We start from the raw sequence: 25,764 nt of genomic DNA on the forward strand, positions 1-25,764 counted from the left end.
ATCAAATAAAATAGATTTCAAGCCAAAGTTAATCAAAAGGGATAAAGAGGGATACTACATACTGCTCAAGGGAACCATACACCAACAAGACATAACAATCATAAATATATATGCCCCAAACAATGGTGCAGCTATGTTCATCAAACAAACTCTTCTCAAGTTCAAGAGTCTAATAGACCACCATAGAATAATTATGGGAGACTTCAACACACCTCTCTCACCACTGGACAGATCTTCCAAACAAAAATTGAATAAAGAAACTATAGAACTCAATAACACAATTAATAACCTAGACTTAATTGACATATATAGAATATACCACCCAACATCAAGCAGTTACACTTTTTTCTCAGCATCACATGGAGCCTTCTCAAAAATAGATCATATATTATGACACAGGGCAACTTTTAGAGAGTATAAAGGAGTAGAGATAATACCATGCATCTTATCTGATCATAATGGAATGAAACGGAAAATCAACGAAAAAAGAAGGAAGGAAAAATCATGCATCACTTGAAGAATGAACAATAGGTTACTGAATGATCAATGAGTTATAGAAGACATCAAGGAGGAAATTTAAAAATTCTTAGAGATAAATGAAAACACAGACATAACATATCGGAATCTATGGAACACATTGAAAGCAGTTCTAAGACGAAAATTCATTGCTTGGAGTTCATTCCTTAAAAAAAGGAAAAATCAACAAATAAATGACCTCATACTTCATGTCAAAATCCTAGAAAAAGAAGAGAAAACAACAGCAAAAGAAATAGAAGGCAGGAAATAATTAAAATCAGAGCTGAAATTAATGAAATTGAAACAAAAGAAACAATTGAGAAAATTGACAAAACTAAAAGTTGGTTCTTTGAAAAAATAAATAAGATCGACAGACCCTTAGCCATGTTAATGAAGAGAAGAAGAGAGAGAACTCAAATTACTAGCATACAGGATGAAAAGGGCAATATCACAACAGACACTTCAGAAATACAGAAGATAATTAGAAATTATTTTGAATCCTTATACTCCAATAAAATAGAAGATATTGAAGGCATCAATAAATTCTTAAGTCATATGATCTGCCCAGATTGAGTCAGGAGGATATAGAAAACCTAAACAGACCAATATCAATTGAGGAAATATAAGAAAACATCAAAAGACTATCAACTAAGAAAAGCCCAGGACTGGATGGGTATACAGCAGAGTTTTACAAAACCTTTAAAGAGGAACTAATACCAATACTTTCCAAGCTATTTCAGGAAATAGAAAAAGAGGGGGAACTTCCAAATTCATTCTACGAGACCAACATCACCCTGATTCCTAAACCAGACAGACACTTCAAAGAAAGAAAACTACAGACCAATATCTCTAATGAACCTAGATGCAAAAATCCTCAATAAAATTCTGGTGAATCGCATAAAAAACATATCAAAAAAATTGTGCACCATGATCAAGTAGGATTCATCCCTGGGATGCAAGGCTGGTTCAATATACGGAAATCAATAAATGTTATTCACCACATCAATAGACTTAAAGATAAGAACCACGTGATCATCTCGATAGATGCAGAAAAAGCATTTGACAAAGTACAGCATCCCTTTATGTTCAAAACACTAGAAAAACTAGGAATAACAGAAACATACCTCAATATTGTAAAAGCAATCTATGCTAAGCCTCAGGCTAGCATCATTCTGAATGGAGAAAAATTGAAGGCATTCCCTCTAAAATCTGGAACAAGACAGGGATGCCCTCTCTCACCACTTCTGTTCAGCATAGTTCTTGAAACACTGGCCAGAGCAATTAGACAGACGAAAGAAATTAAAGGCATAAAAATAGGAAAAGAAGAACTTAAATTATATCTATTTGCAGATGACATGATTCTATACCTAGCAGACCCAAAAGGGTCTACAAAGAAACTATTAGAGCTAATAAATGAATTCAGCAAAGTGGCAGGATATAAAATCAACACACATAAATCAAAGGCATCCCTGTATATCAGCAACAAATCCTCTGAAATGGAAATGAGGACAACCACTTCATTCACAATATCCTCAAAAAAAAAAAAAACTTGGGAATCAACCTAACAAAAGAGGTGAAAGACTTATACAATGAAAACTACAGAACCCTAAAGAGAGAAATAGAAGAAGATCTTAAGAAGATGGAAAAATATACCCTGTTCATGTATAGGCAGAACTAACATCATCAAAATGGCGATATTACCAAAAGTTCTCTATAGGTTTAATGCAATGCCAATCAAAATTCCATCAGCATTTCTTGTAGAAATAGATAAAGCAATCATGAAATTCATATGGAAAAATAAAAGACCCAGAAAAGCAAATACAACTCTAAGCAGGAAGTGTGAATCAGGTGGTATAGCGATACCAGACCTCAAACTATAATACAGAGCAATAGTAATAAAAACAGCATGGTACTGGTACCAAAACAGGCGGGTGGACCAATAGTACAGAATAGTGGACCAATCCACAAAACTACAACTATCTTATATTTGATAAAGCGGCTAAAAGCAAGAAATGGAGGAAGGATAGCATCTTCAACAAATGGTGCTGGGAAAACTGGAAATCCATATGCAACAAAATGAAAGTGAATCCCTTTCTTTCGCCATGCACAAAAGTTAACTCAAAATGAATCAAGGAGCTTGCTATCAAATCAGAGACACGGCATCTGTTACATGAAAAAGTTGGCTATGATCTACATACTGTGGGTCGGGCTCCAAATTCCTCAATAGGACACCCATAGCACAAGAATTAATAACTAGAATCAACAAATGGGACTTACTCAAACTAAAAAGTTTTTTCTCAGCAAAAGAAACAATAAGAGAGGTAAATAGGGAGCCTACATCCTGGGAACAAATCTTTACTCCTCACACTTCAGATAGAGCCCTAATATCCAGAGTATACAAAGAACTCAAAAAATTAAACAATAAGAAAACAAATAACCCAATCAACAAATGGGCCAAGGACCTGAAGAGACACTTCTCAGAGGAGGACATACAGTCAATCAACAAGTACATGAAAAAATGCTCACCATCTCTATCAGTCAGAGAAATGCAAATCAAAACCACACTAAGATACCATCTCACTCCAGTAAGATTGGCGGCCATTATGAAGTCAAACAACAACAAGTGCTGGTGAGGATGTGGGGAAAAGGGTACTCTTGTACATTGCTGGTGGGACTGCAAATTGGTGCAGCCAATTTGGAAAGCAGTATGGAGATTCCTGGGAAAGCTGGGATTGGAACCACCATTTGACCAAGCTATCCCTCTTCTTGGACTATTCCCTAAAGACATCAAAAGAGCGTACTACAGGGATACTGCTACATCAATGTTCATAGCAGCACAATTCACAATAGCTAGACTGTGGAACCAACCTAGATGCCCTTCAGTAGATGAATGGATTAAAAAATGTGGCATTATTATACGATGGAGTATTACTCAGCACTAAAAAATTACAAAATCATGGCATTCACAGAGAAATGGAGGGCTCTAGAGCAGATTATGCTAAGTGAAGCTAGCCAATTCCTAAAAAACAAATGCCAAATGTCTTCTTTGCTATAAGGAGAGCAACTAAGAACAGAGCAGGGAGGAAGAGCATAAGAAGAAGATTAACATTAAACAGGGATGAGAGGTGGGAGGGAAAGGGAGAGAGAAGGGAAATTTCATGGAAATGGGAGGAGACTCCCATCATTATACAAAATTACATATAAGAGGATGTGAGGGTAAAGGGAAAAAACAAGGGAGAGAAATGAACTACAGTAGATGGGGTAGAGAGAGAAGATGGGAGGGGAGGGGGAAGGGGGGATAGTAGAGGATAGGAAAGGCAGCAGAATACAACAGACACTAGTATGGCAGTATGTAAAAATGTGGATGTGTAACCGATGTGATTCTCCAATCTGTATATGGGGTAAAAATGGGAGTTCATAACCCACTTGAATCAAATGTATGAAATATGTCAAGAGCTATGTAATGTTTTGAACAACTAATAATAAAAAAAGAAGAAGAAGAAAAAAGAAGTATCAATTTTCTATATACCACATATAACTTAATTTCCACTATATATATACACACACATAAATATATTCACATATTATGTGTATATATATAAATATATGTGTGTATATACATGTATAATACATACATAATTATGTATATATACACATAATTATGAGTATGTATATACTAGAATATATAGAGAAATTAGTATATATATGGAAATAGTATATATAGTGGAATGTATATATATATATATATATATATATATATATATATATATATATATATACATATAAGTGGGAATTAAGTTATAGGTAGTGTGTGTGTGTGTATTTATATTTGTGACTAAAAGTGCATGCAAACACACATACACACATATTTATTTGTGTACATATATCTGTGTGTGCATATTTTTTTTTATTCTTTTAAAAATATATACATAGAGTCACAGAAGTTTTCCTTTTCTGCTCTTAGAGTAACATAAATTTGTGAAGATTATTTGCAAATCAATAATTTTCCATACTGAGGAAGATTGGTATTAGTTCTTGTTTTATAAGTTTGGTAGAACTTGGCTGACAATCCTTCTGGTCCTTGGCTTTTCCTTGTTTATAGGCATTTAATTACTACTTCTATCCCTTTGCTTGGTATTAATCTCTTTAGGTTTCTTTACCCCATGGTTCAATTTGTTTCAGTAATATGAGTCTAGAAATTTGTCATATCTTCTAGATTTTTTTGTTTATTGGAGAATAAATTTTCAAAATAATTTCTAATATTCCTGGATTTCAGAAGTGTCTATTGTATCTCCCTTTTCAACTCCAATATTGTTGACTTGGGTCTTCTGTCTTTTTTGGTTAGTTTGGCTAAGGGTATGTCATTTTTTTCAATGAACCAACCCTCAATTGATTCTTTGTATTTTTCTTGTCTTCATTAATTTAAACTCTCATCTTAATTATTTCCACACTTCTATTTGTTTTAGGGCCTTGAGGTATAACATTAGAGTATTTGTTTTTTAATATAAATATAAATGCTTAATGTACCATCTCTTGGTATTTATCCAAAAGAAATAAAATCAGGATATGGTAGTGATATAGGCACATTAATAACTATAGCAGCATAATTTACAATAGCCAAATAATGCAACCAGTCCAGATGCTCAGGTGAACGCATAAAGAGAATGTGGTGTATATATACATGATGGAGTTTTCCTCAGCTATAAAGAATAAAATTATGGTATTTTCCAGTGCATAGATGAAACTTATGAAATAAGCCAGACTCAGAAAGTCCAGAGTTGAGTGTTGTCTCTCATATGCAGAAGCTAGAGCAAAATAATGGGGGCAAAGTACAGAAGTTGCAACACCATGAAAATTGGGGAAGAAAATGGAATTGAGGAAGGAGGTTGAGTGATTGGGAAGGGATGGAAAAGGGGAGGAATAGCAGAATGAGGTCTACCAAATCATGCTGTATATCTGTGTGAATATACTATAGTGAATTTCACTGTTTATTTTTAAGTATCAATTTATATAAAAAATCAGGTCAGGAAAGGCCAGTGAAGTAGAGGGATGGGAGGAGAAGCTGAAGGAGAAGTTACTAAGAACCGAAATGGAACAAATTATATTCCTTGCATATGTGATTGTCAATATTGATTGCACTATTATGTATAGCTATAATGTACCAATAAAAAAAATTTTCAGTTGGGAATGATGGTGCACACCTGTAAGCCCAACAGCTCAGAAGGCTGAGGCAGGAGGATTGTAAATTCAAAGCCAGCCTCAGCAAAATCAAGGCAAATTACTCAGTGAGACTGACTCTAAATACAATTTAAAAATAGGGCTGGGGATGTGGCTCAGTGGTGGAGTTCCCCTGAGTTCAATCTCTGTACCCACCCATCCTTCTCCCTGCCAAAAAAAATTTAAAAAATCTTTCCATACTGGGCTTTTCTGGATTACCAACCAAATAAAATTTAATACTTGATTTTCTTCTTGAAGCCATAGCACATAATCAAATTAAATGAGAAAAGAGAATGCATTAAGCATTTTAAAATTCACTAGAGAAAGAAGTCTAGGAGCCCTTATACTTTGCTGTTATACCTGTATATAACCACAAATATGCCAAAATGATGGAGAAAAGTCTAATTATTTTCCCATCACTGCATATAAAATCTCTCTTTATCCTCACCCCACGTAATTATTCTTCTTCATAAAAAACTCTGCAAATGAATTGTCCAGACTTCTAATCCTATATGTTGCTTGACTTTTCTCTCAGAATTGCTCTATGGGGTATCCCCACTACAATTCATCCTTTAAAAACCAAGTCATTAATTATCTAATTTGCTAAATCAAATTGCCAATTAACAGAACTCATTTTACTGAATCTGCTATTGGTGTAAAACAGTAGATAAGAAATTTTTCCTTGAAACATGTTCCTTTGCCAGTTTCCAGAGTGATCTTAAAACATATTATCAATCTACCTTACTGAATCTTCCACATCTCTTCAAATTGATAATATCATAAGACTCCATGGCTCAGACTGGGATGTTTTCCATTTTCCACAAACATACATTCCCTAAATTTATCCCAAATTTATATGTCTACCATAGAATTTTATCCAAACTATAGGTACATATATTTCACTACTGACAAAGCATCTATGCTTGAATGTTTAACAGAGATCTCACACATCACTTCTAAAACCATGATATGCTCTACATGATGGCTCATGCCTGTAATCCCATAAATTTGGGAGGTTGAGGCAGCAGAACTAAAAGTTGTGAGTCCTTAAGCAATTTAGTGAGAATTTGTCTCAAAATAAAAACCCAAAAGGGATGGGGATGTAACTCAGATAAAGAAACCTTAGGTTTAATCCTAGGTACCAAAAAAATAAAAATATAAAATAATGATCTTTGGACATAGATGGTTATTAAATGCTTGTCATATAGCTGGATGAATGAATGGATGCTTTAAACATTAAAAAGAGAGAGAGAGAGAGAGAGAGAGAGAGAGAGAGAGAGAGAGAGAGAAAGAAATTATGAAAGCATAAAATAAAGATGAACATCTGTTTTTAAGAAGAAAGAAGAAAACATAAGAAAAAATCAATATTTAATAAAAGCACAAAATAAACCAATCTTTTTTATTTGTTGAAGCTCGATGATGATGAGAAGCTTAATAAACTAGTCTCTAGTTTCAGTTTTGTTTAAAAATTCTCCCCAAAGTATTATTAAACAACTTTTAAGAATATGTATTTGAAATCATTTTTTAAAAAGTTACTTTCTTCTATAATTTGAAAGATTACATTTTTTAGTAGGGAAATGAGAAGAAGGAATATTTTTAAATTTTTTTTTTAGTTGTAGATGGACACAATAGCTTTATTTACTCATTTACTCATTTTATGTGGTGCTGAGGATCTAACTCAGTGCCTCATACACGTGAGGCAAGTGCTCTGCCACTGAGCCACAACCCCAGCCCAGAAGGAAGTTTTTTGACCAATAAGAAAATAATAAAATCCTGACCCTACCATTTCATAACCAAAAGATTAAATTAAGAATACATTTTAAAAAGGAATTAAATTAACTCTTAAACACAAGTAAATAAAAATCGAAACAGAAAAAAATCACTAATAACTTCTTCCACTTGACAAATATTTTAAAAATGAATCCAGCAATATGTTAAGAAGAAAGTAAACAGAATCTCAGCAATATTTGTGGCAAACTAATATTCTAGATAACAATTTTTAATTTTACCATAAACTTTGCAAAAATGAATATATTTTACACCAAAATTCTTCTACTAGAAAAATTAAACTAATCAATAAAATAACTTTTAAAACTGTATAATAAAGGAAAATTGAAAAACTGTGTAATAAAGGAAAATTGAAAAACAATCCAATGTCTGCTCATAATAAATTGACTAAATAACTTTTGTAAAAATATTATATTGTAACTTAAACTGATATTGCAAATAAACAATTGACAATAAATGAAAAACATTCACAATACTGCATGTTACAAAAGAGTAAAAAGAAGCCTGTGAATAGAATTGCCATATTCCCAAATATATATGATACTCCATAATTTCATAGAAAAATGTAAATGATAACACCAATAAAGAGAAAAGGATATTTTCTCTAGCCTGTGAGATTATAGGTAGGTCATCATTATGTTATCTATTTGCTTTTCTCCATTTTAAGTTTTCAAAGGAAACTTTATTATAAAATTTTGTACTATGAATAAATATCTTTTAGAGAATAAAAGTTAAACAGTACATTTTTAAGAAGTCCCATATCTTTTCATAAGTATAAATTAAATTTTGACTTGTGATACTATATTACTATGTTAAATATTGAAAACACAAAATTCTTCATTTACTGGGGGACATTGTAGAGGCTTAGTACCTGGGAACTATGAGCTGTTATTCCTGTTGAAATGCCTCCTAACACAGCCAGCAGCTTGTTTCTCTTCTCATACCTACAGTCATAATTAGGAACTGGAGGACTCTCTCCTGAAAGCAAAGACATGGAACTCTCCATGGCCTTTATCTCAATAAAGTCAGAAATCCATATTGAAGAGGTGAAATTCCAGAGTCAAATTGCACAATATATTCAGGTCCTTGTTGATTTTTTCTACAGCAAAAGCCATGGCCAGCAGGTGCTGATAATGCTTAGTAAGATCCTTAGAAGGCAAAGATGCAGAGATAGTCTTCCTTTTATTTCTAAAGTAGATAAGTCAAAAAAACACATGACAATCTAAGAAATAACTAAAATATTTGCTGTAGAAAATGTTGAGAAATTGGCTGCCTAAAAGATATTAACCTGACAGTCTGATGATTTACAGTCAGATTTACAGTTTGGGCTTTTTTATGTGCAGCTTGAGGCAGAGCAAGTAAGGTCAGAGATGAAGTAAATGGAATTAAATTTAGAATTCACATTTTCCTGCCTTGGATTATGTGATATATTTCTGGAAAATATATTTTACTAAATTACCCATGGCAATACACAAAAGTAGTTTCCAATAAACCAATTTAAATGGATATAAGTCAAAAAAATTCTCATCACCATGTCCTATAACTTTAAATAAGGTAAAATAATTCTCAGCTCTTGATTGCTTTTTAAACCTTCTTATGCACTTCATGGAAGTCAAATACTTACACAAGAACATAATCTGGCATATAAAATTTATCTTCAAAGACAAATTGGCTTCTGGTGTCACCATCAGTCACTCTTAGGAAAAAAAAAAAGTCCACCAGTAATGAAATCCCCATTTTGATAGTAGCCAGGAGAAGCAGGTTTCATTAAATAATGAAACAATAGAATTTTTGTCCTGAGATACAAAGAGGAAAACAACCAGCAGAGAAAAAGCAACAGGTAATTTCATATTAACATTGATAAATATTAATAGAATTATAAACCTCAAAAATATACTTTGTTGAGAATCTTGTCAAAAACTAATCAATGCTTAGAGTGCTTAAATAGTGCTCAAAACATATGCCTCTCCAATCAGTGTGGGGCAAGGTTATAAAGGATTTGATTTAGCCTGATGTTCATATGCTAATATGTAAACATCCTTTGGTTTGTGGGATTATTTCCAACTTTCGCTTGTTCAGCCTACATCTCTTGTCCCATTTAGAGTTACTATATGTCTCTAAGGGATCAAAAGTTTCTAACTTTGCACCTGGTATCCATATTCTCATAAGAAAAACATTTAATTAAAAACAAATTTTAAATAACAGAAAACTCCTAGTAATTTTATATTCTCAGTAGATTCTAGAAAGGCCAACGTAAGTACAATAGACTATATGCTGAAATTATGTTGCCATGAGTCAAGAAGCTTCATATAAATAATGCTCTTATGGTTATCAAACAATTAACAAAGTAGGAAGTCACAGAGATCAAAAAGAAGAGTATGAAAGGGTACAGTCAAGTACAGATGCTTCATTAGACTCCTGTATAACATTGGACCCTTGTATAATGTTGGACAAAAAAGGAATTACCCAATGTATATCTCTACAAAAACAAGCCAAAATATTTTCATTAGATAAAATCATTTCTGATCATTTCACAGAGCCAGTTATTTAGTTATATATGTCTAAAATGTTCAATTGTATATACTTATGGGGTATAACAGGATTTTTTGTATGTTTGTTCATGGTACTAGATAAAACTCAAGGGTCCTCTGCCACCAAACCACATCCACAGACATTTTCATTATTTTATTTTGGGAGAGGGTCTTCCTAAAATGTCCAGGCTGGTCTTGAACTTGAAAACCTCCTCCCTCAGTCTCCCAAGATGCTGATTTATAGGCATGCTCCACTGCTCCCAGCTTGGAATATTTTGATATATGTATGCATCATGGAATGATTAACTTTTCAATTTTCATATAGTCTTTTCCCTAGCAGCATAATTATTTCAAATTGATTTACTCCACAGAGAAGAAATCAAGGGAATATTTACAGCTAAGATCTATTATGTGTGAGAATCTGTTTATAGCCTTTGATATAATAACATGTATTCATAACTACAAACTAAAATGTACATCAGATATTATTTTTATTTTCTTCCAATCAAAGTGATCTATATTATCAAGTCCTATCCAACCCATTTTGTTTACTATCAAAAAGAGGGTAATATCCTCTCTAAAATTACACACACATTTCATTGCTTGGAAAATTAAGAAAAACCTACCTTTATCCATATTCCATCTTGACTTCTTCTGATCACCATCTCATTCAGGTGATAGGTGTTCTCTGAAGGACAGTGCTGCAGATTTTGAACCAAGTTTGAGTAAAGGAATCTGCCAATGCTGCCATTCCCAGTACTAAAAGTCCTGCTTTTCCAAGTTTTGCCAGGGGTACATTGATTAGGTATTCATAAATTATGACCATACAGCATTTTTTCAATGTATAGAAAGATGGTACGCCAAGTTATATATATCCATATTCTGAATAATTCTCAGAAATTTTGTATCTTCTGGCTCATGAAATACATGTAGTCATGTGTGTAAATCTAGTGGATAAAATTACCAGTTGTGAAATTTTTAATTTACTAGATGTTATTGAAATAATTTCTAAATTGCTTGATTATCTAATAGTCCTTCTAATACTTCAAATATATACCTCTAATTCTGCTGCTAGATCATCTTTCTTATCCTAGCATTAGCCCACATAAATTATTGACAGCACCTGGTAATAATATAAATGCAAATCCTGCTTTGCAAATTCTCTTAGAAATTCTGAAATTTACCCATATTTTCATTTACCCACAGTTCAAATGATCTTCCAGAACCATGTTCATTTCTCTATTCTATGTCTGTGTTTTTCTTTTGCTTTCATTGGGCATGTGTCAACCCCTAAAAGATAGATTATACAATTTATAATGTATATGAGGATTTCTTATAGATCTTGCAAATTTATATCAAGAGTAAATATAATTTCTATTGCTGATTATACCATTATATCATTTTACTCTTTTCATGACTAAATTTTATTTTAAATGTTTCAGAAGCAAATAAATAGGGTAATTACTTTCCAATTTACTGTAGAAAAACAAAAATTTTTGTGATCTTCACTGGATAAATTTTAGAAGTGGTTTTGAATTTTTATTCCAAATCACATCACTCATTATCTTTGTCAACATATATAAAAAACAACTAAGCTTTTTTTGAATTATGTATGGCCTTGCTTCACTCTTCACTTGTGAGTAAAGAAGAACAATTTAAAAATCACAGAATAAATAAAACTTAAAGATCTTACCATTTCTGATTGATGCTTTTTGTTGGTGGTGGTGCTAGGGATTGAATCTAGGACCTTGTGCATGTGAGGTAAGCACTCTACCAACTGAGCTATATCCCAAGCCTGATGCTATTGCTTTTGTAACTAATAATTAATTACATGTTGTGAACAATTTAGTTCTTAATTTTCTTCAGATTTTAATTTTTAATAGCTTTGGTCAAATGTAGTCATCATGTTTAAAATACTTCCACATCAAAGAGGTTTTTTTCCTTTTTAGTTTAATCAAAAGAAAAATAAATTCATTGGATCACAATACTTCTTTGCAAAATCATCAAAAAGTTATTATTTTATTTAGAATTAAGTAAGACATAGAGGTTCAAGAGGATTATAGTCCAGAAGAGACAAACAGGTTTTTTCTGATGGTGACACTTGCACCTTCGGTAACTCAAAAAAGCTGTCTGTCTAGGATTGGAACTCAGCATGATCTGCAGATTTACTCTTTCAACTTAAAAGAATTTTTCTACAAATTGTTGAAAATTTTTCAAAAAATTAAATTGTTAATTTTTTTTAACAACAGAGACATATTATTCATATGTCTAGTTGGGTGTGCATTCCACTCTTATTTGGAATACTTTATCTCATTCCTCTTTACTTTGTAGCTCTATTATTTCAGTTTCCACTTTATGTGTGGAGTGATACTTTTATTTAGTGAAATATTATTTTACATCACACTGAAACACCTAATTATTTTCTAAATATCCAGCTTTTCAGTAACATTAGAAGTTGTTTTTCAGTAAAATAACTTTTCATTTGTGCTTTGGCATGTAAGGAAATTTGAAATTATTACTTTGTCTTAACAGGTTTAAACTGAACAGAGAAATCAGCAAGCTTCTTAAATCCAATGGAGAAGCAAGTCAGAGGGCAAACCCTTGTTCACAATATTTCAGAGACCTAACGACAAATACAGAGAATTATATCTTCTTCTAGCAGAAACTTATTCTAGCCTCAGTTTCCCACCAAGAGGAAGAAAATGGAAATGTAACAGCAATGGTCCAGTCCAGATGCACAGGATCACCAAAGACAGATCCAATCACACACCTGTAGAATTTTTCATCTTCCCCACATCTTACCACTACATTACTAGAGACACATATGTTTAGAACCTTCTTTTACACCATACATCATGTCTAGCTATCAAAAAAATTATAAACCAGAAAAAGGCAGAAAACATGGATTTAAGAGACAGAACAGCATCAGAACCAGTCAGATATAGCAGGGATGTTGGCTAATCAGATAGGGAACTTAAAATATCTATGATTAATATGCTAGGGGACCTCAGACAGAAAACTTAAGACAACTATGATTAATATACTAGGGGACCTAATGAACAGGCAGCATGCAAGAACAAATGGGCAATTTAAGTAGAATTATGAACTTTCTTATTAGGAACCACCCCCAAAATGGTAGAGATAAAAATCTCTATAAGAAAAGTCATAATGCCTTTGATGGGCTTATTAGTAACCTTCACATTTTTGAAGAAAGAAACCCTGAGCTTAAGAATATCTCAATATAAAACTTCAAAACTGAAAAACAAACAGAAAGAAAAGAAAAGAAAAAAGAGAATATTCTAGTCTGTGAGTCAACTACAAGAGTTGAATAACTATTATAGAAAGAGAGACAATAAATATTTGAAATAATAATGACTGAGAAATTCCCCCAAATTAATGTCAGACACACCAAAGTACAGACCCAGGACATTCAGGGAAAACCAAGCAAGCAGACCAATGAAAATAGATGTGCACACACACTCATACACACTTGCACACATAAGCATAACATATTCTAACCACAGAAAATCAAAGATAAAGAAAAATTCTGAAAGAAGACATATAGTATATACATATGGTAGATATATTATCTTTACCATATATAATAAAATATAAACATATTTAATACCCAAATGATGTTAAACATTTTATATATACATATATGTGTGTGTGTGTGTGTATATATATGATATATATATATATATATATTATATATATATATATATATATATATATATTATATATCAAACTATGTAGGTTAGTTATATAGTATAACATAAATATGTATATATATGTTAGTTAAATATGTATGTGTATATGTGTGTGTATTATATATATACATATATATTAATATTTATATATATATATATATATATATATATATATATATATATATACACACACATATATATATATTACCTTTACATCACTATAGCAAAATGCCTGATACACATCACTTATCAAGTAAAGACAGGGTTATTTGGGCATGGTTCTGCAGGTTCAAGTTCAACATTGTACAGCCACATACATGGTTTGGATCTCAGGTGAGAATGACATATTATTCCAAGATGTGCCACTATTCCCTTTAGGATATATCCCAATGATCTAAGAACCTTCTACTAGGCCTCATTTCTTAAAGGTCCAAAGCACCTACCTATAGCACCACCCTGGGGACCAAGCCTTTACATTATAGACCTCTGGAGAACACTCATATAAACCATAGCATTTTGCATATATAATTTTAGAATGTTTTAAATATATATATATATATATATATATATATATATATATATATATATATACTATAAAAGGAAGAATATAAAGCAAATTTCCTAAACTATTGAAATAATACAAAGTCCCTGTGGGACAAAAGACATTTTCTAATACATGGAACATCTGCATCATCAAATGTGGGGATTACCAACTCATGTGTATCATACTTCTACTTCTTTGCACTTGGGAAATTTTAAGACAATGGAGACCAATGTGCTCATGTTCTTATTCTCCTATCTTTAAGAAAGGAAATGGAACCTATCAAACTAACATTCTGGCGAAGCATTACATTCTAACATTCAATAAAATTGCTTCTTCAGACATGTAAATCTATCTCTCATAATGTAGGTTACAATAAGTAAATAAAATTTCCAAGTGTATCAGAGCAATAGAATTAAAATACTTGCTCTCTCTGAGGCCTCAGGATTTGTTTCATATTGTAACAAATTGAGCTGAATTTCAAAGGAATCATGTCCATGTTGCATGAGGTTGATCAGCTAAGGTGGGTCTGTGAAATAAACCATTGTTGACATTGGATAAAAGGGATGCAAATACTCAGCACTACCATCTCAAGAGGAAGGAAGTAAAATGATAAAAGATGGAAAAATATTCTTGTTGCTAAGTGATAAATACACCCACTATATGCCCAGCTCTCTGCTAAATCTGTGAGATTTGGAGTCCAAGCCTTCTTTTTCAGTTATCAAATGTATGGGTGATACAGATGAAAACTGAAATTTTGAATGCAAAGATGGACACCACAGTGTCAAGGGAAAATTGGGAATGAGTTAGGTGTTGAAAAAATGAGACTTTTTCCACCTAAAGAAAAAACTTTTTTAGGTTTTTTGCATTTTATGTCAGTCAGCCTACATGTGTTGCGGCTTAGTGCTTTGTCATTTCCTCATCTTGTTATTTCCTGGAGTGAGGAAAATAGAGGAGTTGTACAGTAAACTCCCTTAACCTTATGCAAGAAGGGAAATCCTGAGTTAAATGCACAGTCACCAAACAAGCTAATCTATATCTACTAGTGTTGAACTATCTAAAAGGAAATAAAGTGTTGATCATTCATGATTCATTTTCCCTGGAATCTTACAAACCGAACACTCCTGGATGCACAAACTGAGAAGGGAGAGAGAGAAAGAAAGAGAATGAATTCATGCAAATCATCTGCACTACAATGCACAGGTAAACCTGTAACTCTTTCATTTCTTCCTTAGATATTTTATTAGAAAAGGAGATAAATATGGTGAGGGGAAGGACAATAGAAAAGTACTCAGTGGAATTAAGAAAAAAATAGGAATGAGAAGAGGAAAAAAGGAGGTTTAATAAGACAGAGAGAGAGAAAAGAGAGAGAGAGAGAGAGAGAGAGAGAGAGAGAGAGAGAGAGATTGAGATTGAGACTGATTAGAAGACTATATGTCATACTGGAAGCTTGTTGACTTGAATGCAAGGAGAGCTACCAGACTGCTATTTCTCCTTTTCTTTGATGCCTTGAGTCACTTCACTTCTGTGGAACTCACTTTCCTTGTCCTTAAAATGTATATTAGAAAGAGGGGGGAAGCTAATACAGGATTGTCAATGCTTTATCTGATTAACTTACAGCAAACTTGATAAATGAGACACTGAAGAGAAAGGAGAGACAAGAAAAGCAGAAGGGATAAAAGGAAGAGAAACAAAAAGAGCCTTATAAAAATGAAAATACTTTTTTAACTGGAAGAACTAGAAGGAAAAAAATTGTATAACTGAGTTCATGAGTCAAAGTCTTAATATTTGTGATGGATTACTCTTAAAGTGGGGTCCTCATACCAGCAGCATCTGCAACCCCTGAAAACTTGTTGGTTCCAAATGAGCTCCTCCAAATTGCTAACTCTGGGGGTAAGGTTCAGCTATCTGTTTCAGCAAGCCCAGCAGGTGATTTTGCTGCATGCTGACACTTGAGAATTACACAATACAAACAATGCGAGTGGAAAGAAACAAGAAAAAATAAGACTCTCTTAAATCTCTGTTGTTATCTTGTCCCAGGAAGATTGACTGTGTTTGAGTCTGCCTTTCTACAGAGAGAAGATTCTTCTCTTCCCAGGCATTCTTATGGACTGTGGCCAGTGCCTCCATCCTGCTTCTCAGTGCCTGTTTTATCACCAGATGTATCGGTGGGTTCTGAAGGTCAAGTTTAATCCAATTCTCCACAATAATATTAAGAGTAAACTCTTCCTTGCTGTCTCTGGCTTTTCTTCTCCTGAAACATGTATTCTATTTTGTTTTTTTCCCTCTTAATCTCCGGGCTATACTTCAAGCCAGAAACCCCAAACTACTAGAGGACCATTACCAGATTTCAGTGATCTCTGGCACAGTTTTCACCTCCCTGTTGCTAGAGCCCTTCCCATTGTACCCTTATCATTAATGTACTCTTCTCTGTGAGACAATAAACTGGAACTTGGATTCACTGGTCAGGAACAGATGTAAAAACAAATTACTTTTTTGTAAGAAAGGGTTGAGGAGTTAAACTTGGAATAAGAGGAAATGCAAACATGTTTGGTTTTTCTAGATTTTTGGGTCTGAAATAAAGTGTACTCGTCTTCAAAAGTCAGGAAAACTATGAAATATGAAACTGTCTTCTCCTTTTTAGGAAGTGAATCCCCTTGCCTCTGTAGATGGAATGAAAAGTAAATAGGATATAAACATCATAATAATTAATGCCACTTTTGTTATGAACACTAAACTGAGAAAAATTATAAATTACAACAAAAAAATGAACATTAACTGGGCCCTTTTTCTTACAGTGACATATCACAGCTTTCAAATTCGTGATGAGAAAAAGTCCCGACCACATGAGAATTTACGGGAGCTCTCCTGCAATAATGATGGTTCAGGTATAACAGGCCCCACTGTTGAATATCAAAATTTATAAATCTACACTTTATGGCTTCTAGACTGATTTTGGAATAAGAAAATTATCTTTGGATAAGATCCTGTTTTTTAAAACAAAATGTGAAATCCTGTCTACACTATAAAAGAATGTTGAGGAAATGGTCGGGATAGACGACAAAACTTTGGAAATGTAATTAGCATTGAGGCAGAAAATTTCAGGGACATTTGAGAAAAGTTTAGAATAAATTAGAGGATGTATCTGAACAGTAAATCTGTAAACAGAAAGTGTATAACATTTTCTTTTTCTTTCACCTGTATCCAAAATAAGGTAAAAGAAAAAAAGAGTACAGAGTAGAGAATTTGGTAGTACCTCAGAAATAAATTGCAAACGCCTGTATATCTTGTCTTGCTACAAGTCTTAGAAAAATGCTACATGATACTGGGAAATGGACTTTCTTCTTTGAGTTATAATTTTCTCACCATTAAATTGAGAGATTTTGGTGGGTTTTTTTTTAAAGAAACTTCAAAGGCTAAAATTGTATTATTCTTAGAAATTTTGCCCGTCTTTATGCCTTGGTTGAGAATACATTTTTAGGTAGCAAAAGAGACACTTGCTTAGGAGTCACCCCCCCAAAAAAATGCATAGCTTGCATTTTCTGCCCTTAATAATCTAAGAACAAACGAAAGAGTTCTGTATCAATTGTATAACTTAAATAGATGGCATGTATTGTTGTATTTACTAGCACTGACATTTAGAAAATGAAGATATGTTCAAAAGACAAGAAAAATGTTGTTTAAATATTTACTAATATTGTAACTATCTAAAGTCTTAGTAAGATGTGGGGAATTAACAAGGATTTCTGAGGTTTCTATTATCAATGCTGGACTCCATAGGATCAGAAGAAATGTTATGTTTTCTTACTCAGTTCATTTGAGGCACTAACTGAAATTTCTCTTCTCCTAGGATCAGTTAAGAATTGCTGTCCATTGAACTGGAAACATTTTCAATCTAGCTGCTATTTCTTTTCTACAAACACCATGTCCTGGTTATCAAGTTCAAGGAACTGCTCAGGCATGGAAGCTCACCTGGTGGTTATCAACACACAGGAGGAACAGGAAATTATAGTACAGGCTCCTCCAGTGTTGATGTAGTATTCTCCACATAATCCATCCCTTTTCCCATACATGGGCCAGTGTTTGACCCAAACTACAATTTATTAAATAAACATAATTCAATGCATGCTGCTTCTAATACTTCTAATATTTGTTTTAATTTATCTTCATTACTAGATTAACCTAACAAAAAGGTGATTTCCTTGTGGAGTTACACTATTATTTAAAGGAAAGAAAATTGGGAATTAATTTTAGAATAACCCTTTTGTTTATGAACATATCATATGAGAGAAGAAAGGCAACTACTGTTCATTATTTTTAAATTATGATTACAAATGTTTTGTGCTATAGATATACAAGAGATTTGACTATCTATAAAAGTAGATAAACTTTGAATTAATCATTGAAATTCTCCTGTTGATTGTTACCTTTTAAGTTTCATTTTAATGTGTATTTTACTACAATAAAAAATTAGAAGGTAATCCTTGATGACATTATTATTTCAGATTCATTGATCTATCATTTCTTGTCTTGACCCTACTTTACCTCTTTCAATTGCAATTACTTGCAACATCTCTTCTGAAGTGAAATAGTTTATTTTCTCTTTTTTTGATTTTATATCTTCCATAGGAATTCCCTTACCATGCAAAACCTAAAAAGAGAGAGTTTTTTATTGGACTGACAGACCAAGTGGTTGAGGGTGAGTGGCAATGGGTGGATGGCACACCTTTCACAGAGTCACTGAGGTAAGTATCTTCCTGTAGGAAAATAACCACATTACCCACAGTCCTAAAGTTAGACCACTGTTGAGGGTCATTCTCAAAACTTTTTTGTTATTGTTGATACATGAAGAACATTCAGGTTGTATTAGATTCTGAAAGAGGAAAAACTCGTATAGAAGAGAGAAAAGAGGCACAATCTCTTACTTCTCCCATTTCCTGGTACTGTCTCAAGAATCAAGGAGAAATGATCAATGAAAATATGAAGAAGATTAGAATGAAATATGTGCTCATTGAAGTTGCAAAAGAAAGAATAGAATAAAGTTTTATGCCCCCAAACTAGATAAATGAAAAAAATAGTGTTTTGAGAAAGCATGTAAAACTTTTTTAAAATGGTTTCCCACTTATAATGTGAAAGTGGGAACCCTTTGAAAATGTCCCTTTTCTCCTTGATAATTGTATTGAATTATTAGAACACAGCACTTAAGTTTTTCTCTCATTTGTTATTTCATTTAACCTAAATTACCCCTTTCTGAGAGACATCAATGTACTTAGTCTTCATCTAGCATTTGGGGAAGCTAAATGTCAAAGGATTAAATGTCTTACTCAGCTAATAAACTGCAGTTTTAAGAATACAACCCAGAGGCTCAGATTCTCTAGAGAAGTTGCTTCATTACAGCACTGTAAAATTTAAGGGTGTACCTAAGTTAACACATACTCTGAGTAGAAAAAGAGAACCAACTTTAACATAAGGTAAGAATGCAAAGGAAATAAATCCATTAGATAATCAAACCTCCCCATAACTTCTCCTTAGGGGTCTAAAACCATGAAGAGGCATGGCAGAATAGAAAGTCTAAAGAATCCAGTTCAGTTTTAAAACCCACAAATTGGACAAATGGTCTTGCTTTTCTGAGACTCCTTTTCTTCCCTGACAAAATAAAGATAATTATTTCTACATCACAAAATTATTGTAAATAACACAAATGTGGTTTGCCTTATGTATTAGGTAACTTTATTTTCTCTTGCTGGGATTTAAAATCTCCCATGTTGGTCTTTTTCAGCTTCTGGGATGCAGGAGAGCCTAACAATTTAATTACACTGGAGGACTGTGCCACCATCAGGGACTCTTCAAATGCAAGGCAAAATTGGAATGATATACCCTGTTTCTACAACATGTTTCGGATTTGTGAAATGCCAGAAATAAATGCTGCAAACTAAGACAAATCTTTAAGAACTATTTGCATGACTTAAATATATAAATGATAAGGAACAAGAACATGAACATATCCATAGCCCAACAAGAGAAAATATTCATTGCATACCATAAGGACTTCATAAGTATTCATTACTCAGATATAAATAAAACAAGTGTTTTTCAATGTTATAATTTATGATGCTGACTGAAGTGCATTCTCCTCCATGTTAGTTCCTCCTCTCAGAATTTTCAAAGCAATCCACTAGTCATGAGAAGCAAGGAACTCTCCTTTTGATACACTCACCTCATTGGTATTTATATGAAAGTACAGGAACATAGAGCAAGTACAGAGTAAAACAAAGAAGATTTTGGAAATTCCTTTGAATGATTGCCTGGTTGTCCCTTTCTAGCTCCTAAAAAGCCTGTCTTTTCTCATGTTATTTTTCATCTCCTGTTCAAACATACATCTTGTCTATGTTTTCCTGTATAATAACGAAGATGCATCTTCAAGTCATGAGATAAAATATATGTTGATTTCTATGTTCCTCTGACTAAACATTTCTGATGACTCCTATGTCTTGTAAAACTTTTATTAAATAAATCTATATGGTTTCATTTTATTAATTTATCTTCTGAATTAGGACATCAGCCATGAATGTTGTGATTCATAAGGGGAAAATTATTCATTTTGCTCTTATACAAAGAAATCATACAACATGATACTTTTTCAATATTAAATTTAATTTTATTTTTATTAAGTGAAAAATTAAAAATCTAAAGGTTTTAGAACTTCAAAAATTGTATGTTTTATAGATTACCATATAAAACTTTTTCCTAAAATGTTGCTCAGTCTGGACTAGGGGTGCAGCTCAGAAGAAGAGCTCTTGCCTAGCATGTACAAGGCCTGGGTGGCAACTTATAAAAATAAGTTGCTCCGAAGTAAAGAAAAATTATAAAGAATCATGTAAAGTGTTCTTACTCTTGTATTTCCTCTTTCCAGTCCCTTTCCCTTTCTTGATGATGCAGTCTGATAATCATTCAATACGTGGAGCAAGATCTTTTATATATGTATTTATGAGTACAAGTCTTGCAATCAAGTTTAAAATTTTCTCCACAATCATGAAATTCATCTGGAAAAATAAGAGACCCAGAATAAAGCAATTCTAAGCAGGAAGAGTGAAACATGTGGTATATCTATACCAGACCTTAAACTATACTACAGAGCAATCGTAACAAAAACAGCATGGTATTGGCACTAAAACAGACTGGTAGAGCAATAGTATAGAATAGAGGATACAGAGGCTAACCCACAAAATTACAACTATCTTATATTAAACAAAGGTGCCAAAAGCGTGAACTGGAGAAAAGTTAGCATCTTCAAGAAATGGTGCTGGGGAAACTAGAAATCCATATGCAACAAAATGAGATTAAATCCCTATCTCTCACCATGCACAAAAGTTAATGCAAAATGGATTGTGGATCTAGAAATTAAACCAGAGACTCTGCGTCTACTAGAAGAAAAAGTAGACCCTAATCTTTAGCACATGGGCTAGGCCCCAACTTCCTTAATAAGATGCCTATAGCATAAGAATTAAAACCAAGAATCAATAAATGGGATGGATTTAAACTAAAAAGTTTTTCCTCAGGAAAAGAAACAATCTGTGAGGTGAACAGAGAGCCTACATCCTGAAAGCAGATTTTTACCCCTCACACATCAGATAGAGCTCTAATCTCTAGGGTATATAAATAACTCAACAAGCTAAGCACCAAAAAAAAAAACAAAAACAAATAATCCAATCAATAAATGGGCCAAGGACCTAAACAGACACTTCTCAGAAGAGGATATACAATCAATCAACCAATATATGAAAAAATGCTCATCATCTCTAACAGTCAGAGAAATGAAAGTCAAAAGTACTCTAAGATACCATCTCACTCCAGTCAGAATGGAAGCTATTATGAAGACAACAACAAGTGTTGGCAAGGATGTGGGGAAAAAGGTACAGTCATACACTGCTGGTGGGACTGCAAATTGGTTCAGCCAATTTGGAAAGCAGTATGGAGATTCCTTGGAAATCTGGGAATGGAACCATCATTTGACCCAGCTATTCCTCTTCTCAGACTATACCCAAAGGACCTAAAAGCAGCATACTACAGGGACACAGCCACATGAATGTTTACAGCAGCACAATTCATAATAACAATTCATAATAGACAATTTTGGTATAGTAATAATGAGAATTTTACTTTTTGCCTAGAGTTTTATTTTTATATTAAGCTAGCTAAGATAACGAACACTTTATTGCATAAAAGCTGCTATTGTGAGCACTTTACTTTGCTCTTGTTTTCTCTGGTATAATATATTAATATTTTATATATTTTACATATAATAATATTTATTATATTTTACAAAGAAAGCTTCTAATGGTTAACATTGAGTAGAACATTTGCTACAGATTTAGTGTAGGCACCCTTTAGAATATTCCTTTTATTCCTCATTTGTTAAAAAGTTGGAACTAAGTGGTTTATTGATTTTATTAGATGATACTTGCTATCTTTTAAATATGGTTTGACCATGTCCTCTGAAGTTGCATGTGCTGCAAACTTGCCTCCAGAGTGGCATGTAAGAAGTGGTGGAATCTTTAATAAGTGGGGCCTGAGGGAAAGTAATTAGGCCAGTTGAGAGCACTGCCCTTGGAAGGGACTAATGTAGTTTTCATGAAACCCAAGTGAGCTCCTCTGAGAGTAGGTTGTTATAGAAAGGGTGGGAATAGCCCCTGTATCCTTTTTGCTTCCTGTCTCTTGATGTGACTGCTGTTTCCCTCTCACATGCCCTCCCACCATGATGCCACCCTCTGTATTGTGATCTAGCCTGAATGCTTCCACCAAAAAGTAAACTGATAGGGTTAGCTGACTCATCAGCATCCAAACTATGAGCGGAATTAACCTCTTTTCTTTATACATTTCCAAGCCTCTTGTATTTTGGTAGAGCAACCGAAAATGGACTATGACAATGCTCAAGCACCTCTTTTCCAAAATAGTTGCAAGGACTGGTGGTGGAGCTATGGAACAGCGTTTGCCTAGCATGCATAAAGCTGTGGGGTTAATCTCAAGAACCACAAAATAAATAATAAATACTGATGTGACTAATTACATTATCAGATTTTCAAATTATCTACATAAATATTTTTTATTAGTTTCTATTAACTGCACACTAGATAATGCAAAGATAATGAAACTGGTTCTCATGGAATAGATGATTCTTTCCATCAAAACACCACACATGTGTTTTAAAAAACAAATTCTTCTTCAAGGGTTGTAATTAAAAGTAGCTGTCTTCTTCTAACTTCTGATTCCTAAATCAGAGGAGCAACTACATTCAACTCTTTAGATGTTTCTTTATCTAATGAGTTCCAGGTTTCTACTCTCAATAGCTTCTAAATATAGTTTGTATTACAACTCTTTGGTTTCTTATTAAATTTTTGATTAGTTTCTATTAACTGCACACTAGTGAACAAGACTATCTCCCTTCTCTTTCTGTTTCACATATGTACAATGTCTATTCTTTTATCACTATGTGATCACTTATTTTTAAGTTTGTACTTAAATGTTAAGTATTCAACATTTACATTGTTGTGAATTTGAAAATATTATTCACAGCTGAATCATGTACTAGTATGTATTATATACATCTAATATTATCATGTACTCTTAAAGCATTCTGATTTTCACTGTGGTTAGTATTGTCATTATTTTTCACATTTATTTAGTTTTCTGTGTACACATATAATCCATCTCTTAACTCTCCAGAACTGCACATCACCTCTCAATGCATTCAAATTTGTTCTGTAAGCCCCATATATTTGTAGGTGGAAAATCCATGAAATATTTTCCCCATTTCCAGCTCTGAACTGGGACTGCTTTGTGGTTTGTTTTAGAGCTATCATCTTGTTGATTTTTTATTATATAAAGGAAATAATTTATAATTTTAAGATTACTTCCAATTATGATACAACCATACAATGAAATACTATTCACTTATAAAAAACAAGGTAAAAACAATTTCCAAACCATTATTATGTTTAAAAAAGATGTTTAGGAATATGTAAATATTGATTATATCAGCATAAAATATTGTGGACTACATATTAATATGTTCATATAGTATGCATATGTCTATATTTCATATAGTACATAGCTAGCTTATACAGTATACATATTTAACCCTTCATTTGTAGAATATATAGTTATATATTATGTAAACATATGGAAATATATATAAGAAACCAATAATCATATTTCCTCTGAAGGGGCATTGGGGGACTGAAGATTTATTTCATACTTTTATTTATGTGTTTCTTGTTTTTCCTCTTTAATACACTTGTATGTTTAAAAAAATAAAAATAAAAACACTGCTTAAAATCTTTTGAGTGTTTCAAGCTTCTAGAATATTATGAAGTACTAAAATTTAGAGTTTAGTTTTATTAAATTACTGTCAGTTATGTTTCAAAAAATTGTGAATAGGAGATGTGCTATGAGAATTGAAAACAGACCGAAAATGACTAAGGTTGGTAACAGAGAGATAGATTCAAAGGCCATGAGGCTTAGGGTGTAGTGATGGCATTGGAGGTGATGAAAGATGATTGACATTTGGAGAAACACATTATACAGAGATAGACATAACTGAATAAATTATCACATTTTATTGACACCTGAATCTCTACCTATATACAGGTTTATATGAATTAATAATTGAAGAATTAACTGAACAAAGCCTAGTAGCATCTACATAAAATTATTATAACAGGCTTTGTGCTATGTAATTTAGTGTATATGGTAGATAGGATTAAAACTATTTTGTATCATTCCAATTAAAAGCATCAGTTTGAGATGTAGACACATAACACACACCACACACACACACACACACATACACACACACACACACACACACACACAATGCACCCAATCCCCACATATAATCATACACCAACACTCCAAAATTAGAAAAATCAATAACAGTTTACAAAATAAATACTGTTTTTAAAAGAGTGGCATAGAAAATCATTTAAAAAATTATTACTTAAAATTTTTCAGTTGAGAGCCAGGAAACATTAGCTGATTAAAATTTTTAAGAAAGCACTGTATTTTATTAAAGTTGAATGGGACTGCCTCATAAGTGGTACTACATACATAACAATTTTAAGAGGTTAAAACAATGACTTCCTTTCTAGTTTGAACTATAGCTTTATATCTTAAAAATATTTTAACAATATAAATTAATGGGTTAAAATGTGACTCTTTCCTTCATGTGAAAATGAAGTTACCAATATAGTGGAACTCCAAATAATTAATGAATTACAGTAGAGGGGGTAGAGAGAGAAGAGGGGAGGGGAGGGGAGGGGAGGGGAGATAGTAAAGGATAGGAAAGACAGCAGAATACAACAGACACTATTATGGCAATATATAAATCAATGGAAGTGTAACTGATGTGATTCTGCAATCTGTATACAGGGTAAGAATGGGAGTTCATAACCCACTTGAATCA

At 32.8% G+C, this 25,764-nt stretch overlaps 1 protein-coding gene across 1 annotated transcript; it reads left to right on the plus strand.

Moving 5' to 3' along the window:
• The first annotated feature begins 15,469 nt into the window (after window positions 1-15,469).
• On the plus strand, window positions 15,470-20,239 carry LOC143386723 (C-type lectin domain family 4 member E-like). Its single transcript, XM_077108038.1, has 6 exons — window positions 15,470-15,506; window positions 16,379-16,471; window positions 17,102-17,191; window positions 18,154-18,314; window positions 18,933-19,048; window positions 20,083-20,239. The coding sequence occupies exons 1-6, from the start codon at window positions 15,470-15,472 to the stop codon at window positions 20,237-20,239; spliced, it is 654 nt and encodes a 217-aa protein (XP_076964153.1).
• The last annotated feature ends 5,525 nt before the right edge of the window (window positions 20,240-25,764 follow it).

The sequence above is a fragment of the Callospermophilus lateralis genome, unplaced genomic scaffold, assembly GCF_048772815.1.
Source record: "Callospermophilus lateralis isolate mCalLat2 unplaced genomic scaffold, mCalLat2.hap1 Scaffold_120, whole genome shotgun sequence".
Lineage (NCBI taxonomy): Eukaryota > Metazoa > Chordata > Mammalia > Rodentia > Sciuridae > Callospermophilus > Callospermophilus lateralis.

What these genes read in the sequence shown, in the direction of transcription:
- LOC143386723 (XM_077108038.1), top strand. Translation starts at nt 15,470, where the DNA reads ATGAATTCATGCAAATCATCTGCACTACAATGCACAG. An exon ending in TTTTATCACCAGATGTATCG is followed by an intron (nt 16,472 to 17,101) that starts GTGGGTTCTGAA and finishes TTTTTCTTACAG; the next exon opens with TGACATATCACAGCTTTCAA. An exon ending in AGGAGGAACAGGAAATTATA is followed by an intron (nt 18,315 to 18,932) that starts GTACAGGCTCCT and finishes TATCTTCCATAG; the next exon opens with GAATTCCCTTACCATGCAAA.